We start from the raw sequence: 18,758 nt of genomic DNA, 5'->3' as shown, positions 1-18,758 counted from the left end.
TGTACACGTGGGAGATGAAACCCAGCTAGCATCAGGACGAGAGCCTTGCTGTAAAAGCAAAAGCTGTTGCAGAGCATTTTAGCATCTTGGCAGGGGGCAGGGCTGGTTCTGCTTGCATCTGTGCTGTACTTTTATTTCCACACACCTTATTTCAGCATCTGCAGCCCGTATTGGTTTTGTTTGTTTGGGGGTGGTTTTGTTTTCTAGGGTTCTCTCTCCACTCATGAAGGGTTTTGGATCTGAAGGTTGTGCTTAAGAAGGCAGCGGGTGGAGAAGAGGGTTCACAATCCATACCGTACCTGACGTGCAGTCGTTCTGTTGTTCTTTTTTTTTTCCACATCCAGAGCAATAGGGAAGAAGAACAAATACAGAACATTTGTCCCTCTCACACAAACTTCTCCTCTTGCTTGTTGTTTGTATGCAGAATTTGGGCTTTTGGATGAGTGGTAGTTGTTAAATATGCCCAGTGAATTTCAGCTACATGCAAAATCCAAGTTATGTTTAAATTTTCCAGCAATTAAGAGTCTTTCCCACAACAACTGCTGCTCTTTGCTGGCAAACAAAGCTCGTGTCTGTTCTGCAGGGTTTGTACAGCTTGCCTGATCAGACCCATCTGGCAGGAGATGTTTTCCAAGAATCGATTTTGCACCGTGATGGTTTTCTGGGTTAAACCTGTTTGTGCAGTGATGCTCTCCATCGGCTTTATATCTAATCTTTAACTGTAGCATTTTTAATCTCCTACCATTGTAAAGAAATCATAAATGGCAAAATTAGAAGTTTAAGATTGTACTCACAAGTTTGGGCAGTTACTCCAGTTCACGTTGCTGGCACCTGTATCAAAGGCTGCAGCTCCCCTGGGTGATTTTGCTGCCAGGATTTTTGTTTATTTGTGGCTGTTAACATAATGCTTCTGGAGCCAGGTGTATGCATTTTGGCAATTTTAATCGAATTTCTTGGTGGAGGTACATAAGCCTGCAACAGCTGCATCGCAGAAGTTGGTGCTGTGCTGGACCAGACGAAAGGTTGGACTCCAAACGCTCTGCCTGCTCAGCAGCAGTGCTTGGCACGGTTCTGTCTGCCCCATTTCTTACCTTTCTTCTCTCTTGGTTTATCTTCTCCCCAGTTTCGACCTGTGAACGTTCAGGGACTTTCAAGTCACACACTGCTTTTTGAATGTTGGTTGGGTCATTAGGAGAGACCTGGGTCTCGGTGTCAGCTGTACAGGTGCCAGAAACTCTTACTCTCAAGTGAAATTAAGTAAGATAGATCTCTCCACCTTTATATACTTCAAATCATTATTTTGCAGAAAATTTCTTTTGTCCTTGGTATTTCTGCATGATTCTGCCTCTCTTTGTTAACAGCGGGCTTATTTTGATGTCTTTATTTTTAACTCAGAGCTTTTATTACGTAGATCTCCCCTACAGCCTTCATATATTCATGAAGCTGATAAGCAATTAAGGTCTTTTACTCTGCATCCCTCTTTAGCTGACATCCTCTGACCGTATATATTGGTAGCTATAGAAACTTGTTTTTTCGAAGTCTGCGAAAGCTGTCTTGACTCAGTGTGAAGTATTGGGCACTGAATCTGAACAATTTTACAGTGTCCTAGAGAGTCTCCTGGAGCATCAGGTACCCGTGAGGAGAAGTACCTGGGGGTGCTGGGGGATGAAAAGCTGGACACGACCCAGCAGTGTGCGCTGGCAGCCCAGCAGGCCAACCGTGCCCTGGGCTGCATCCCCAGCAGCATGGGCACAGGGCGAGGGAGGGGGTTCTGCCCCTCTGCCCCGCTCTGCTGAGACCCCCAGGAGTCCTGCGTCCAGCTCTGGAGCCCTCAGCCCAGGACAGAGCTGGAGCTGGGGGAGCGGGGCCAGAGGAGGCCCCAGCAATGATGCGAGGGCTGGAACCCCTCTGCTGGGAGGAGAGGCTGGGAGAGCTGGGGCTGGGCAGCCTGGGGAGGAGAAGGCTGTGGGGAGACCTCAGAGCAGCTGCCAGTGCCTGGAGAGGGATTACAAGAAAGATGTGGACAAACTTTTTAGTAGGGCCTGTTGCATTAGGAAAAGGGGTAATGGTTTTAAACTAAAAGAGGAGATACTCAGACTGGATATAAGGCAGAAATTTTTTACCGTAAGGGTGGTGAGGCCCTGGCCCAGGTTGCCCAGAGAAGCTGTGGCTGCCCCCTCCCTGGCAGCGTTCAAGGCCAGGCTGGACGGGGCTTTGAGCACCCTGGGCTGGTGGAAGGGGTCCCTGCCCATGGCAGGGGGGTGGAACTGGATTATCTGTAAAGTCCCTTCCAACCCAACCCATTCCATGGTTCTATGATCCTTTGGCATTCTTAGTTATAAAGCTCAGATTCCAGGTAGAAAGAAAGGAAAGAAATGTTTAAGATCAATAGAGCGTGAGGCAACTTGTTTCCTTTTCAGTGGTGGTTAAGGCACAGGAGTGACTGTCAGCAGAGCTGCGCTCTGTGCTCAGGGCTGTCGTGCTACACCAGCGGCAGTGGTGCGCTTCAGGGAGTTACCTGCAGGTCTGTGAGTGGTGCTAGGAATGAATTACTTTAGTACTTGGTTGTGGAAGCAGAAGTAAAACACCGATGTGAGGGCTGGATCTTAATTGCAATTATTTTTCTTTCAGTTCTTCAGAACCGCGTCCAGCTGGCCTGGAGGAGAGTGATCAGTCTTCGATGTCTGGAGAACAAGGGATTAATTTGGATAATTCAGGCCCTAAGCTTTCAGATTTTGCAAGTAGACCACCAGGTAGTAGGATTTTTCTGTTGAATTGTAATAATTGTAGGAGAGATTTTAACTGATATTTGTGACAGTTCTGTTTTATTTGTGTTATCACATATCGAAGTCCAAAGCTTTTTTTCCTCCTAGTAGCTAATTAGTACCATTGTTCAAGTGTTTTCTTTGAATTAGCTGAAAATGAAGAGGTGGCCACATTCTCGTGTTTCATCCTGCAGGTATCATGTTGAATACTGTAGAGTTATTCGTCAGTAACATAACTGATGAAAAATTCTGTATTTCTAGCTGTAGCACGGGCTGATGCCTTAAAAATCTAGCATTAATCAATAGCCGATTTTTCATAATTAAGTCATAGAGGTTGCAACTGGAATTATCCTTTGCACGTAGCGAGGATTAAATCCAAAATCTGCAAAGGAATTTATATTACAAGCCACACGGGTGGTTCTTAGCACCATTTTTGGCCAAGTAATATATGGCAGCTTCTGTTCTGTACACTAGAAAATGCCAGATCTGTAGTAGGCGTGCTAGTCCACGTCCCACAGGGCCTGTCAAACTCTTAAGTTTGTTTTAAGATGTATAAGTTTGTGAAAGTCCCGGACTGCATTTGTAAGTGAAAGCAAGCCCGTGGACAGTTGCAGAGGCTTTTCAGGTGGCATGAATCTGGAGTAATAGCTAGTAGCTGATATGATATACTAAGAGATCTCCAGTTAAAGGTCTTGCAAGTCACTCACACTTTAAGTAAAATTATTTTTAAGAACTAAGTAAAATATTTGTCCTTATTTGTAAAGCCGCTTTCATTAATGTGTCTGTTGCCTGGGATAAACAGGCTCCTGGCTGTATTTTCTATCCGATCCTGTTCATTTCAGAAATTCTGCTTTCTCTGACCTTTCTTTGGTTTTAATGAACGTATCGTCTTGTCATCTTAGGTTATCCATCTCAGCCAGTGGAACAAAGACCACTTCAGCAGATGCCACCTCAACTCATGCCACATCCGCAGCAGCCACAGCCGCCGCCGCAGCAGCAGCAGCCGCAGCCACCACCGCAGCCAGCCCAGACAGCACCACAGACACCGCAGCAGCAGCAGATGATGATGATGCTTATGATGCAGCAGGATCCCAAATCGGTCAGGCTTCCTGTACCACAAGGCGTTCACCCACCCAGAGGCCCTCTGAATCCAGATGCTCAACGAATGCCCATGCAGCAGAGTGGTAACATGCCAGTAATGGTTAACCTCCAAGGTCCTGGATCAGTGCCTCCATCTCCTGATAAACAAAGAATTTCCTTGCCAGGCAATCCTCCTCTGGGAAATAATGCAAGAAAAATGGTTTATCAGGATAATGTACAGAATCCTTCCAGCTCACCCCTCAGAGAGGTGTCATCAGTATCCTCCCTTCCAGAAGGAGGTGGAGCTGAAGGCCCTCCAGCATCAGGAGCTCAGAATAATTTGACGTCTCATTTAGTAGTTTCACAGAATCAATTAATGATGACGGGACCCAAACCTGGACCATCCCCACTTTCAGCTGCCCAAGGTGCAAGTCCCCAGCAGCAATCTAGTTCTCTGCCTAGTGCTCTTACACACCATTTTCCAAATGTTGGCACCCCGTCGCAAACTTCAAGGCCTAAAACCCCAAACAGAGCAAGCCCAAGGCCATACTACCCTCAGACTCCTAACAACCGTCCACCTAGCACAGAACCATCAGAAATTAGCTTGTCTCCAGAGAGACTCAATGCTTCTATAGCTGGTCTGTTCCCTCCCCAAATTAATATTCCTTTACCTCCTAGGCCTAATCTCAATAGAGGATTTGATCAGCAGGGTCTTAATCCCACTACTTTGAAGGCCATTGGACAAGCCCCATCAAATCTCACAATTAACAATCAGTCTAGTTTTGCTGCTCCACAGTCACACAAATTGGAAGGTGTGGTCATTAATTCAGGAAAACAAACCAACACTGGAGGAACAAAGAGAGCAAGTCCGAGCAATAGTCGAAGGTCCAGTCCTGGATCCAGTAGGAAAACTACACCAAGCCCTGGAAGACAGAATTCAAAAGCAGCTAAATTATCATTGACACCTCAGCAGAATCCATCTCTCTTGCAGAACATGGAATTACAAAGGAATATGATGGCTGGTCCCTCTTCTTTGCCAACACCTGTGACTACAAGTTTTCAAAATAACAACACGCTAAGTAATCAGAACCCTGCAATTACTGTACCTGCTATGGCTGGCATTCCTGAAGACAATAAAGAGAGCCTTAGTGTGCCTCAAGACAATGAGTGTCAAAGTGCACAAGGTGTCCAAGGTAACAAAGACCAGCTCAGTATTGAACTAAAAGGTATCTCTACTCCAGAAATGAAAATGGTGGTTCCAGAAGAACAGTCAAAAAAAGACGGGCAAGCCGTAGACACCAGTAAGCTTCCAGTCTTGGAGGAAAGTAAAACAATGGTATCTCCAGCTTTGAGGGAGGCACCAACTTCTTTAAGTCAACTTCTTGATAATTCTGGAGCTCCCAATGTAACCATTAAGCCCCCGGGGCTGACTGGTCTTGAAATGGCACCGATGGTCACCACTGGTGAGGAGCTAAAGAAGATAGCTGTCATTCCTCCGCTGCAAGATTCGTCCTCGAGCAAAGACCCATCTAATTCACTTAGCTTGCCTCAAAATAATGAGCCCTGTTCAAATCCAGGGCACCAGGAACTGGGAGAAATAAACTCAAACGCTGCACAGAGTGTTCCTTCAGTAATGCCAAGGCCTGTCAGCTCTTCTTCTATTTCAGGTCCTTTACCCCCCAACCAGATAACAGTTTTTGTAACTTCAAACCCTATTACCTCTGCTGCTAATACATCAGCACCGTTGCCATCTCACTTGCAGCCTGCGTTAGTGTCGACTGTAGTCACAATGCCCAACGTAGGGAACAAAGTCGTGGTTTCTGAGGGACAGTCAGCAGCTCAGTCTAACACCCGGCCACAGTTTATTACACCTGTTTTTATAAACTCATCGTCAATAATTCAGGTTATGAAGGGCTCTCAATCAAGTACAATTCCAGCAGCCCCAATGACTTCTAACTCTAGTCTAATGCCTCAGTCGGTCGCGGTCGTTGGGCCTTTGCATATACCGCAGAATATCAAGTTCTCCTCCGGGCCCCCTCCTCCCAGCACATCATCCACCAGTCCTGTTTCTAGTATTCCCACCAGCAGGCCACTGGTTCTTAATCCCTTGGCACCTCCTGTTCAGCTGCCTTCTCCTGCTACAACTTCTTCCAGTGTTCCTTCACACCTTCCCGCTCAGCAAGTCAAGGACTTCAGCCCAGAGGAGCCTTCTTCTCAAAGTGGGTCGAGTGACCAGTGCTCTGTTACAGCAACGCAGTCTGGACCTGTTGTTTCACCTCTTCTTACGAGTAGCCCAGGATCTGGGAACAGACGCAGTCCTGTTTCATCGAGTAAGGGGAAGGGCAAAGTGGACAAGATTGGCCAACTTTTGCTGACTAAAGCGTGCAAGAAGGTCACTGGCTCCCTGGAGAAAGGGGAAGAGCAGTACGCTTTGGATGGGGAAGCAGAAGGTCAGGGATTAGAAACGTCGGTCCCAAATAGTTTAGGGACAGAGCAATCACCAGCAGAACTAGATAACAAAACTGTGACGCCTCCAGCACCCAGTCTTACAAAACAGAGCACTTCTGGGCCCGGCAGCTCGAGTGTCAGCACGGCGGCGGCTGCTCCTGCCTCCGCGTCGCCAGGCGTACCCGCGAGCACTCCTCCGACGAGCGCGCTCTCGGCCGTACCCGCTCCCGCAGCCCCGGAGCTGGCGCCTGCAGCACCGAGCACTAACGGGGGTAACCACAGCGGTTTACCGGCTGAGCAGACCGGGGTTGGTGTGGCCGAGGAAAAAGCAGGAGCACATCAGGAGCTGCCACAAAGTGCAGGTAAGTCCTGCATAAATGGAGAAAATGAGATTGGCTTGTGTAAACTTCCTAGGTGCTTTTTTTCCATGAACATGATGAAATTCAGACGCTGCAGCCAAGGCTGACAGCTGCTTTTTTGTTTGTAGTATCTGTGTGATACACAGGCTTGTATTTCACTAAGATTCACGTTTCAGATGTTTTATTTCCGTTTCCATTTACTGCTTAAATGGGGTATTTGCCATGAACACGTGATGCAGTAACAGAGGAGTGACTTCAGGTAACTGTTAGAAGTGGGGAGAAAAAGTGGATGTATCAGTAATGACAAAAATAATAACTTAAGGTGCCTTTTATACTGGTAGGATACTGGTATTCTGCTTCAGTCTTGCCAGAGACCTTGTATTTTGGTAAATTATTTCAATTTATTGACTTAATTATGATACTTTGAGTTAATCCTAATAATACTTGTTCCCTCTTTGAATAACCTTAAGCCTGTAGGGAAATAGCTGAATAACCTCCAGAAGAAAAAAAAAATCAAACCAAAACCCCTTATGTCTAAGGAAAAATTAAAATGCTCATTTCAGAGAAATACCTGAAAAAGTGATTATAAGCGCATTGCACCCAGTTCAAAAACATAAAATACCTTGACATCGAACTGTTTTCTCCTTTGCTCTTTTAATTTGAGCATCTGACAGAATTTATTTATGACACGGCTGCTGTTTCTTAGTGCCATTTTCAATCTATTGAAAATGGTGTGGAAAAGAACCATCTCTCTTGAAGCAAGCTGTCTGAATAGCCACTGTGCTTTACGTGGTGAATTTGGACACAGCAGATAAAATCATGGAAGAAAAAAATGCAGTCAATTCAGTGGAACGGAGAACTTCCGCTGGGGAGTGACTTTGCCTGTGGCTGTTAGATGTATGTCGGAGGTGTACGCCACTAGAAAATGGAAATGTTTGCTTTGAGCTTCAGAGAGGGAGTTCTGGTTTGTTAGGGGAAAAATGGGAGTGGATATGCTTTATTTGAACAGGAATGTTTAACTTTTTGTCTTCATCTTCTTCGTAAGTTCATTATCACATGGGAGAGAAGACTAGAAAGCATTAGCCCAACAAGAATTGGTTTTTGATTTTCTTTTTTAATTTGGAAGCCTAAGAAATGTGAAGTCACATCATCTTATTGCCAGAGGACTTCAAGGGAGCATATTTTGCACTCTGGCAATTTAATTGAAAGAGTGAGAGCATTGATTCATTAACAAAGATGCTGTTTTTCCACAGAACATCTGTTGAAATGAGCATTAAACCGAGAGAGACTAAACTCTTTCATTTCTAGGACTTTCTTTAATTTCTCAGTCTGAAAAACTGTTACCTTTAAAAATGTGGCTTATGGTACTTAATTTTAAAAATGTGGTTTATGGTACTTAATTTTATGACTTATTCTAGTTTGAGAAACTTGCTTGGGATAGTTTTGCTAAAGTTTTTTTTAAAACTGGGGAGGTGTGTGTGGTGTGTGGGGGGGAAGTAGAGGGGGGGGGTTAAAAAAACTGCATTTGTAAATGAAAACATGCAGTAGGCTGGCAGATACAGCATTTTGTAAAAGCAGCCCGATCACACAACAGAAAATTCTTGTGACTCCCTTTGAAAATAACGCTTTCTCCCTCCGCTTTTATTCTAGCATCTTCGCAACATTTAACACAGAAAAAAAGTTCAGTTGCAACATCAGAAAGTACTGTTCAAAGAACAGGTAAATCTTACTTTGGGAAAGCAGAATATAGGTGAACTAAACTCTTTTAGTTTGTAACTGAAAATGCATTTCTTTTAGTGCGTGTTTAATGATCACTAACATGCCTGGCTGCTTGGGGGTTGTGGGGGTTTTATTATTTGTGCTTTTGGGACTGCTTTTCTTTGTGGGGTAGATGGTGCTTTAGAAGTCTCCAAAGCCTCACTGGAGATTCAGTATGGGATCAAGTAAAACAAATGGAAGAAATCACCAGGGCAGTTTTTAGATGTTTTGTCGTAAGCTGGAGGGACTGGATTTGTAATGATACGTTGTGTTTGAGCTTTGAAGTTTTGTTAAGAGTACATAGGAGTTTTTCTTTTATATAGGACACTTCTGAAAATATGTTCAAAAGCCCTGCTGGGAATGTAAGTTTTAGACTTGTAATCTTTTTTTTTCTGTTCAGCTTTTAATGAACCCTCGGCAGTGTTTCAAGGATGGAGCCCTGGCAGATGACTTTGTGTTGTTGCCAGCTATGATCGTGGTGTTTCACCATGAATTCCGTAGTGTCTTAAAAAAGTGCTTTCCAGGACGAGTAGGGAAAATGGATAGATGTGGACTTGCCCATGGGAAGTGCCTCTCTCCATCGATTTGCCGTCTCTAATATGATTAAGAAGTAGAGCTTTCAGAAAGTAAAAATTGTACTAAATTGCTTTCTATAAAAATCCACTGAAAAACGTTCATGCACCCCGACGAGTTACATCTGACTCTCTGCCCCAGTGCTGACGTGGCTGCGTTAGGGAGTTCCTGCTGGGGAGGGAAGCACTGAGAGTATCGATTTTTACTGTTGGATAGGCTCCCTGTTCAGATTTTGGGTAGGAAGAAAAGTAAATCTTAGTGTGTTTTTCTTTTGTTACCAAGACATCTGTTTTTCCCAGATGGTGCTGTGCACACTTGCACTGATGTTCCAGCAATACACTTTGTAAGGGCTGTTTACTGTGAGGGGACGGAGGTTATCTGTTTTCTGACTTTTTTGACACCTTTACTCCTTGGGCACACACTAGCAACTTTGGGTACAGAATTGCTCTTAAAGGCAAAGCCACAGTTTTGTGCACCACTGTCCCAGAGGTGGCAGGGTGTTTCAGGGTGAGGTGGAGGCGATGCGGCAAACGAGCAGGGAGTTAATGCTTTACACGGCAGTGGCAGTCCCTACGCCAGCGGCAGTTTCTCACCAGAGGTGTTCAGGTACAGATACTCCCTCTGAGCAAAGGATCTGGTGGCTATAGGGAGAATTAAAAGACGGACAGTAAAAAGGTTAGAAATCTGATACGAGGAGAAGGAGAGCTGTTTATTGTGGTGAAGACTCAAAAGGAAGCCTGATCTGTCTATATAAAATCAGTATGAGAGGGAGAGAGAGCAGGCAGGTCAGACTTCCCTTTACACATCTCCTGAGAGCTTTTTCCAATTCAGTAGAAGTATAATTGGGCTTCAGGAAGTTGTCTTCCTTTGCATTGCTGTGAGAGGTGGTTGGGTTAAGGCAAAATTTTACATGTATATTAGATACAGATTAGTATTTTTAAGGTTTAAAACTAACAAACCCAGAAGTTTTAGAAGGAATATACTGTCTAAAATGGAAGTTAAAAAAGGGAGAGGACTGTAGCCCTTGTCAGGAAGCTTCTCTACAGTTTTCTTCTGCAGGGTTCCTTTTAACTTTTCTCTGTCTTAGCTGGTGCAGGTGATAATCAGAAAGAGCACCTGGCTGGCGTGGTACGTTGAGGTGTTAGCTTGCTTTGCTTTGAGAGTAACGATAGAAGAGGGAAGTGTATTCTTCAGACCTAATACATAATGAGAAAAATGTGAGATAGTCATGCCTTGTCAGCAGGTACGTACTTCTACAGCAGACTTAAAAATTATCTTTTTCTCTCGTAGAACTTGAAACAAATGCTCCAGTAGTTGCTGGTCAAAGGTAAGGAGATAGTTTGTGTAGATTCAGAATAGATATAGCTTTCATGGGAGGAAGTCCCTTTCTCTTCACTTCAATTGCACGACTTCTGCTACTGCCTTTCATTTTCTTGTCCATACCCTTTCTGTCCTGCTCAGAGATTGGGCTAGTTGAATGTTTCAAAACATTGCTGAGATGCAGAATGTAAGGTAACTGTTTCCCGAGTCTGTCCTCGTGCTTTGGGCAGTGTTTCCTCTTGTCCCTGCAGGACGGAGTGTTTCACGTCCTGGAAGGGTCTCGATGGTTTCACTGTTCAGTATTTTCTGAAAAAAAAATCAAAACTATAACCCCCAAAGCCTGTAGCTTAGCTGTCATGTGAATTTTTGTTTTCTGAAAGTAGGTCTTTCAAAAGTTTGTTCTTCTTCTGCCTTTGTGACCGTTTTCTCCGGATTTCCTCTGTGTTTGCTTGTTGACCCTTTATCAAAACCTGATAGGAAAGGCAGGTAGAAACTTCATCTTGTCCCAGTTAAGACATTCAGTAATTAAAAGATAAATTTCAAATGGTTGTCTTCTGTCAGAAGAAAATATGGTTTCCGAGATCTGTTTCTGTTAGATTCTAAACCCACTAGGCTCTCAAACTCAGTCTCGGCAGCTGTAATGACAGGGCTCCGTAAGGGTTTTGGGGAACGGTGCTGCCCTCGTCGGTGGAGCGATCCCGAGCCGGGAGAAGAGGTGCAGCTGCATCATTGGGGTCGTCAGGGAATAAGGCAGTGTCATCTTTTGTAAGGGTCGTGACGCAGTACGCTGTCTTAGATCAGGAATGACTCCAGACTGAATATTTGACTGTATTTACCTTCACATGGATTGGGGTCTTCATAGTCATATCAAAGACAAACTGAAATTTCGTGGTAAGTGGTTTTTTTTAGGGTAGAATTTTTCTGAAAAGCTGAAGGTGCGACACTTGGCAGACGAGTGAATCCTCCAAATGAGGTGTCCTTGCGTGACCATTCTCCAGACTCATTCAGCACATCAGATTACTGCAAGTGCATTTCTGTTTGGATTTTTCTGCGCTGCTGCTTTTCTGAGCAAGACCGGAAAGGAAGGGAAGTTTTCAGGCAAACTCTGAATCCGGTGATGGCTGATACTCACGGCGGTCAGCTTGGAGCTGCCGGAGTTAAACGCCGTGCGGTACAAACCTTAGAGGAACCCTGCGACCTACAAAGCACAAAAATATTTTTACTTGGGCCAACTTGATTTCCTCCTATAGAAGGAGAGAAGTGATGTGTTGGTTCCTGTGAGACAATCCCAACGATGGATTAGTCACTGGAGTCTCTAATAACCGAATTTCAGCTGACGCTGCCTGTCTGCTTACCTCCCGTTATCCTCTGAAGTAGGTGGCTGTTGTTTCAGCTGCCCGGGGTACTTTGGAGAAGACCAGTTTGTGACCAGTTTGGGGGATTCAGTTTGTAGATTGCCCATAATGCTGACTTACAGGGGAACAGATTTCAGTATTTATTTTGTATCTGAGACAGTCCGTGTGCTTCCATATTCTCCTCTGCTGTGTGTTTCCTTGCTTGAGAATGTTTGTCTCTCCTTTCATTGACTAAACTGTGTTTTATTTCAGATATCTGTTACTTAAAACAGGTCTTAAAAAAGTATTTGTAGTAGTGTTGCCCCTCAAAGCAGGGCTTCCTGTGAAACCCTGACACCGTAGTGGAAGCTCTGTAACCACGCACAGGTCTGCTCTGGGTGTCTTCCGTCAGCTCGCTGATGAAGGCAGCCGTTCTTGAAATCTTGCGAAGATCACCCAAAGGGCATGAAATGAGCTTTCCTTCTCCTCTTCCGTTATTGGCAGAACAATTTATTTGATTAATTGCTTGCTTTTGAATTCACAGGAGATAAGTTTAGCTTAGTCTTCAGAAGCCACTTGGTCACCAGAACTCATCTGGCATTAATGCGTTAAGGAGAAAACACCCAGACCTCAGGACGAGTTTGCAGGGTTAAGAGTGATAAAATAACAGAGGAGTTTGATTACAAAGTGTAGCACTCCATTTACTCTCTCAGTGACAAGAAACACAGATATCCATACTACCTACAGTTATTTTTTTATAGCAGAAAAAGCTTTCTGCTATAAAAAAAAAGATTTTAACGTCAAGCTTTAAAGCTTGAAGGAAGTGTAAAATAAACCTTAAGCTTTTTAATATGCGCAGAAATCCCTTGGATCAATGGACTGAGTCTTTTCAGTAGAAACACAAGCTGGCGTACTCACTGAGGAGCTCATAATTCCTCCTTCTGTTCATCTGCAATTTCAACTCTGTGTTCCCATACCGTAGCAGTCTCTAATGTAACTTGTTTGCTTTTCCTAGACTTCAGTAATGGTGGCACCTGTGGAAAACAGAGCAGACAATTTATAATGCATCTAATTTCTTGGTCTTCTAATGTTGAAACTATTCTCTTTGAGGACTTCTCAGTTCTGTATCCTCTGATAATTTTTAATAGAAATGGACTATACTCTGGCTTACGCAGGTCATTCTTCATCTGATAAAACTTCTGGTATCTCTAGCATTTCATATCTTCAGTGCTAATAGTCCGGAACTGGTACCCGTGTCGGTCCATCCTCCAGCTTGTCTGAGTTGCATAGAAAAACATAATTCTTCTTACACTTCATCAGAAATATTTTGTCCCACTTTAATAGTAATGAGACAAAAGAGAATTGTGAAAAGTCTAAAACTCCAAGTAGAAGAAATTCAAGAACAGAGGATTCTGCCGCTTCACAGGAAACTGTAGAGAATGGCCAGCGCAAGAGGTCCTCCAGACCAGCGTCTGCATCCAGCACTGCAAAAGGTAAAATGCACAGCCGTCATTTCTCTGGAGAGGGCAGGAGGTAACGTCCTGCCCCAAGTAATAACCCTGTCAGTAACCGGCTCGTGACGGTGCTTTTCAGCGTGTGAACGTTGCGTGCTTTTAATTCGAGTTTCAATGATTTAGACACAGGTTGGTGTTGAAGTATTTGCTGACGTCTGTACTGGCAGTAAATCTTGTCTGAATTTCCCATGGTTAAATTTGTGGAACTTGTTTTCTGCAGTACTCATCAACGTAGTGTTTAGCAAGCTTGCCTAGCTGGAGCTGCATTCTCTTGGCAGAAGTGTGTTGCCATTAAAAGGACTGAACTCAAGTAAAAAAGTGACTTTTTTTTTTTTTCCTGAAGTCTGAAAGACAGGAGGCGAATGCTTAAGTCTTCCCAAGTGCACGGTCAGCTCTTGCGAAGCCAAATGCCGCGGTTCAGGCACGCTCAGAACGCTGCCTGGCTGGCAGCCTGGAGCATCGAGGAGTGCTGTGTGCTGGCGCACGGAGCCTCGGCTGCTCTTTCCAAGAACACGCGAAATCCCGCGGTCCCAGATCCTAACCGCCGGCGTTAGCAGCTGCTGGCGTGCCGCATTTGTACACAGGTCACAGCGTTACCAGAGCGTGCGGCAGTGGTGTGAGGCACACGGTCGTTACCGGGAGGCACGCTCCACGGTGCCCTTCGGCATTTCGGAAGCTAACTGGGTCAGCCCCTTTTGTTTAAGGGTCAGAAAAATTCTGATGGACGAAAGTTGTGCGAGAGGGTAGAGAGAGCCCGTCAAGAGGCAACATTCAACCAATATTTTAAAGCTAATATACAGAACATAGAGGTGTTAATATAAAATTATTATAAAAGGAAGTCAAGTTGAATTCACCAACCATTTTCTGTACTGAAGATACTAAAGTCTGGTGGTAAGAATATTTGCTCAGAATATTTGCATTCTAAGAGTTTCAGAGAAGACATCCAGCTGTACGTAACTGTGCAATGACTCAAGGATTACACGGAGGGACCTGTGTGTTCTGCACGTCGTGGCTGCTGAATTTAATTAAATTTACTACTGGCAGGATTGTGCAGAAGAGTCTGAAGTCTGTATTGTAAAAAATAAATTATCTTTCCTGAGTGTGAAGAAAAGTTTGAAAAATGTGAAGCCGATGTAAAATCGATTTGGTGACGCCTCCCCGAGTGGGAGGGGCTCCGAGGCGTGGGACCTGCCCCGCGTGCTGTAATGGGTACGCCTAAAGATGACAACCGGTGGCACGTCGAATTCTGGAAACGTGGGAACATGAGCATACATCAGATTTAAATAATACCAGAACTCACTTAGGAGTTTGGCACCGACTGATTCATTTACCTCTGCGAGTAAAATTGTTGTTTTTAAAATGTTCCTCCGAAGCTGCCGCGGTGTCTGAGGGTTTTGCTTGAGAGCGTAGGCGCAGCTTCCCTGGGCTTTGCTTACCTTCCCTCCCCGCGAGCGGCTGCCTGCTTCCAAGCTGCGGCGAAAATGGTCCAGACAAGACTGTCTCGTGGGGGAGGGGAGGCTGGAGGGTCAGTGAGGTGGCTGAAGAGGTGTAACGAGGTTTGCCGCTTGTGCCTACTCAGTTGTACATTTGTATTAGTGAGTCGTAGCTTGAGAAAGCGTATTTGGTTTGTGTGCTCCTGGCCTCCTCCCAGGCATCTACGGTTGCGTTGTGGCCCCAGAAACTCGCTAACCCGTGTTGAAGAGAGCAGGAGAAGTCACCTTTTGCAATGGCGGCTGGTTAAGGTCATTATAAACACAGCAATTAGGAAAAGCTTCAATATAGCAGGGGGAGAGAGACAGACTTGGCGCAGTTGGCGCAGGAATTCCCGTGCTGCGCGTCGGGCAGGAGCCAGCCCTCGTCCGCACGCCCACGGCCCGCTGCGGGGTGCCGGGCTGGGGTGGGCGACAGGGTGCCGGGGTCGCTCCCGAGACCTGGGGCCGGGCTGGCCGCTCTCCGGGCACGGAGGCTCCCGCAGCAGGGACGGCTGCGGCCGGTGCTGCGCGGCCCGGGCTGCGCGGAGAGGGAGCTCGGGGGCTGGCCGTGTGCCCGCGGAGACGTGCCGCTGCCGCAAACGGCTGCTGCCACTTCTGGGGTGGCTTCCCACCAAGGGCTGTGCTGCTCTTTCCACTTCTTGGGGTACCTTTCCAGCAGGGCTGTTTCAGCGTTTACTGTAGCTTCCAGTTTGTTAAGTTTTGAAATTTTTTTTTTTTAAATGCAACATTTGCCAGCCCTGGAGTCGTACTGTTGCTCTTCTGGTTTTGCATGTCTTGGAAATTTTTTTCCCTTTTGACTCTTAAAATACAGACAGCTCTAACAGCTTTAGGAAAACATCGTAAAGAGCCAAAGGTACGCTGCCAATGTTTAAAACCACATTTTGAAAATTCTAAAGGTGCGATAGCCCTCGGTCCTTACTCTTTTCTTCTTTTGTTTTGAAATGGAGCCTTGGTGCCTCGGTAGGTGTGCTGGACACGTCCTCCGCTGGCGCTTCTGCACGCGTGGCCGGCTGGGCGGCCGCGGGGCCGCGAGGTGTTCTGCCGCGTGCTGCTTTCCCCTCCGTCGTCACGGGCACTGAAGAGACTTGTTCTGTAACCCCCCGGCTTTCCAGGGATCCTGCGCTGGCGTGCCGGGCTCCCAGACACCGTCCCCAGATTTCCCCTGATGCCGTCCCCAGGGTGCTGGGGTCTGACGGGCGCAGCTTGTGCCCGGCGCCGCTGCTTCACGGCGTTCTCTGTGCGGCACGGTGGGGAAACCCGAGGCCAAGAACAGTTAAAAATACACGAGTCTCCTTTTTCAGGCAGTTATGTTAGGACTTAGCAAATGTTCAGCTGCCGAGACGCGGCGGCGGCGGCGTAAGCGGTGCCGGGGGGAAGCTCGGTGGTGCGAGGCTGCTGGCAGCCGTCGCCGGGGTGGAGGGGCCGGTGGCGTCGCGGCGTGCCAGGAGCCCGTCCCGGTGCGGTGGAAATCCCGCTCTCCCGAGGGTCCCGCTCCGGTGTGATCCCGGAAAAATAACAGGGCGGTCTGTGCGCCTCTGGTGAGTGGCTTACCGACTGCGTATCCATGCTTTTTTTCTTCTCTTGATTTCAGAAACGAGTGCCAGTGCAATGCAGTCAAAAAGAAGAAAATCCAAGTAAATTACTGCATGGAAACATGAAACTTGTAAATGAGTGTGAATTTCCCAATAGCGATTTTGAGCTGTGATTTTTCTTTTTTAAATAAAATTCTGTACAGTAAGTCATTTTAATATTATACTGTTCCCAATAAATGATTTTTTTTTTCTAAAAAACAGATAAATAGATATAAAAACGGGGTTCTTCTCAAACCCCCTGGATTTCCAAAGTGAAGTCCAGGGTTAGCACATTAGGTTAACGTGTTTGTATGAAATGGAAGGGGAGGGGAAGACAACTGTAAATTTATTTGTTTCCACTTTTCATAAGCGAATTAGAATACAGGGTTGTCATTTTTAGGTATTAAAATAATGTATTGTGCTGTTGTTTAAGTACTGTATGTGAATAGCAGTAAGAGGGTTTATAAACAAACCCGATCTTGTTTGGAAATGTAAATAATTTTATTATATAGTAGATCTGATGTATTTGTTGTAGAAATGGACCAGTGAGACAAAAAAGTAAATTTAAGGGTTTGTACAATGTGGAATCCCTCATGCTCTAAATAAATGTTATTGTCCTATCATTTGGGCTGTATTATTGTTAGCAGCAGCGGCAGCATCGTTCCACCCAGGAAGACTGAAGGGATTATGTAGAGCTCCAGGCCTGCAAGCTCCTTATATGGAGATTTAGAAAGGAATTTTTTTAACCACAAGCGAATTAACTGCTGCAGCTGTTCCGCCCCCCCCCCCCGCCCCGGGACGTGCGTGGTGAGGCCACGCGAGGAGACCCAGAGGACAGCGCTCCCCACCAGTGAAGCTGCTGGGCAGGAAGACGCGGCCCAGCACGGCGCCGTGTGAAAGGGTCGGCAGCTGTCGGAGCGGCGGCAGCCGAGCTCTCTGGATCCCCGTGCTGCCGTCAGGGGTGACGCGCTTGTAGGCGCTGCCGCAGCAAGCAGGTCAGCCTCCGCGCCGGGACCCGCTCGGGGGAGAAACGGAGAAGCCAGGCTTTCCACGCTGCCTGTTGCTTTGTGCACAAATGGATACTTTCACCTTTTTTCTTTTAAAGAATTTTGAAAATAGATGTATATATATCAAAAGGCCGATTAAATATAAATTATCATTCAATGTAACTTGTCACCTTTTATATCGACAGAAATTACCTATTTGTGCACAAGGGCATGGACACCGAGCGAGGATAACGTCTCCGGTCCTCGCTCTTGAGTCGGGATGCTCTGTGTCTTTTGGGTGGGAAATGTTGGGTGCGGGTATGGGAGGGCTGCCTGCCCCCGCGCCCCGAGAGCCCCCGCTCTGCGTACCCCGCTGTCCCCGAGGGGCTCGCCCTCCTCCTGCATTGAGGCGGGGACATGGGACACTGAAGTTGGTTTCCACAACGAGTATCTACTCCTTCAGCCTCACAGATCCATACATACACGTGTTTTGGAGAATGAGGAGCTGGAGAAGGTCCACAAAATGGAAGGTCGTCTTCAGGCTGTGCTAGCAGAAGTGTAGCCAGTGGGTAAGTGGAGCGATGGTTCCCCTGTTCTGGGCACTTGTTGGACCACATCTGGAATATTATCACCCGGTTTCCACCACCCCCCCGCCACACACACCCAAGGAAGATGGTGGTAATGTAGAGGGGACACAACAGAGGGCCACCGAGATGGCCGGGGCTGGGAACACCTGGCCAAAGAGGAGAGGTGGAGATGGGCTGTGTCACCCTTTCCTGTACTGGAGAAGAAGATGGAGTCAGGCTCTTCCGGAGGTGGCTGCCGGGAGGAGGGGTCACCACCAGAATAAGAGGAAAGAGAGGAGGTTCTGGCTGGATGGAGCAAAGAATTCTCCCTGGGGACAGCTGGGCACTGGGCCAGGGCTGCGAGAGGTGTCAGGGTCTCTCTCTTTGGAGGTTGTCACCAATCAGCTGGACAAGGCTCCGCACAAGGTGAGCTCAGAATTTACCCTGCCGCGAGCAGGAGGTTGGACCGAGACCTCCCGAGCCCAGCCCAGCCCCAGCGACCCTGTGCTGCGTCTCCCACTGCCAGATGCGGTTTTCCCACGTGCAGGTTTACCCAAGCTCGCTCTTACCTATTTTTTCACCCCCGACACTGAAGCACAGAGTTCCCCGAAGGGCTGCTCACAGCAGCTGGGGGCTGGCGGCTGCCAGACCGGGGCAGCCCATGGCTGTGCTGTGCCGGCCGAGCGGCCGGGCTCCGGGCTCGGAGAGCCCCGTCCCAGCCGGCGCGGGCAGGTCGCTCGGGGCCATTTTGGGTATCTCCGAGGATGGAGTCTCCTCAACCTCACGGGGCAACCCGCTCCTGTGGACAACCGCCCTTGCAGTAAGAAACGGTTTTCTTATGTTTAAGTGGAATTTCTCTTTCATTTCATTTTTTGTCTCTCCTCCTGGCCCTGGGCTGAGCAGAGCGTGGCGCTGGCGTCTGTCCTCCCCCCATCAGGTATCTGCAGGTGTGGTGGGAACCCCCTGAGCCTTCCCTGCGGCTCTCGGCCTC

The 18,758-nt window shown here is 46.9% G+C and overlaps 1 protein-coding gene across 8 annotated transcripts in view; it reads left to right on the top strand.

The window, feature by feature from the left end:
- NCOA6 (nuclear receptor coactivator 6) overlaps positions 1–17,694 on the top strand; it is a 47,696-nt gene extending 30,002 nt beyond the window's left edge. For 3 of the 8 annotated variants that reach the window (XM_075438967.1, XM_075438966.1, XM_075438970.1), the window contains 6 exons: positions 2,632–2,753; positions 3,668–6,655; positions 8,303–8,371; positions 10,274–10,310; positions 12,982–13,130; positions 16,236–17,379. In XM_075438967.1, coding sequence (XP_075295082.1) covers positions 2,632–2,753; positions 3,668–6,655; positions 8,303–8,371; positions 10,274–10,310; positions 12,982–13,130; positions 16,236–16,282 — 3,412 coding nt within the window. In that variant the 3' untranslated portion in view covers positions 16,283–17,379. Of the gene's footprint in view, positions 1–2,631; positions 2,754–3,667; positions 6,656–8,302; positions 8,372–10,273; positions 10,311–12,652; positions 13,131–16,235; positions 17,380–17,664 lie in introns of those variants that run through there. The other 5 variants (XR_012765819.1, XR_012765820.1, XM_075438971.1 and 2 more) reach the window with 5 other exon arrangements.
- The last annotated feature ends 1,064 nt before the right edge of the window (positions 17,695–18,758 follow it).

This window comes from Opisthocomus hoazin, chromosome 18 (genome assembly GCF_030867145.1).
Source record: "Opisthocomus hoazin isolate bOpiHoa1 chromosome 18, bOpiHoa1.hap1, whole genome shotgun sequence".
Classification (NCBI taxonomy): domain Eukaryota; kingdom Metazoa; phylum Chordata; class Aves; order Opisthocomiformes; family Opisthocomidae; genus Opisthocomus; species Opisthocomus hoazin.
Note: the sequence above shows the minus strand (reverse complement) of the source record. Positions and strands in the feature narration are given on the sequence as shown.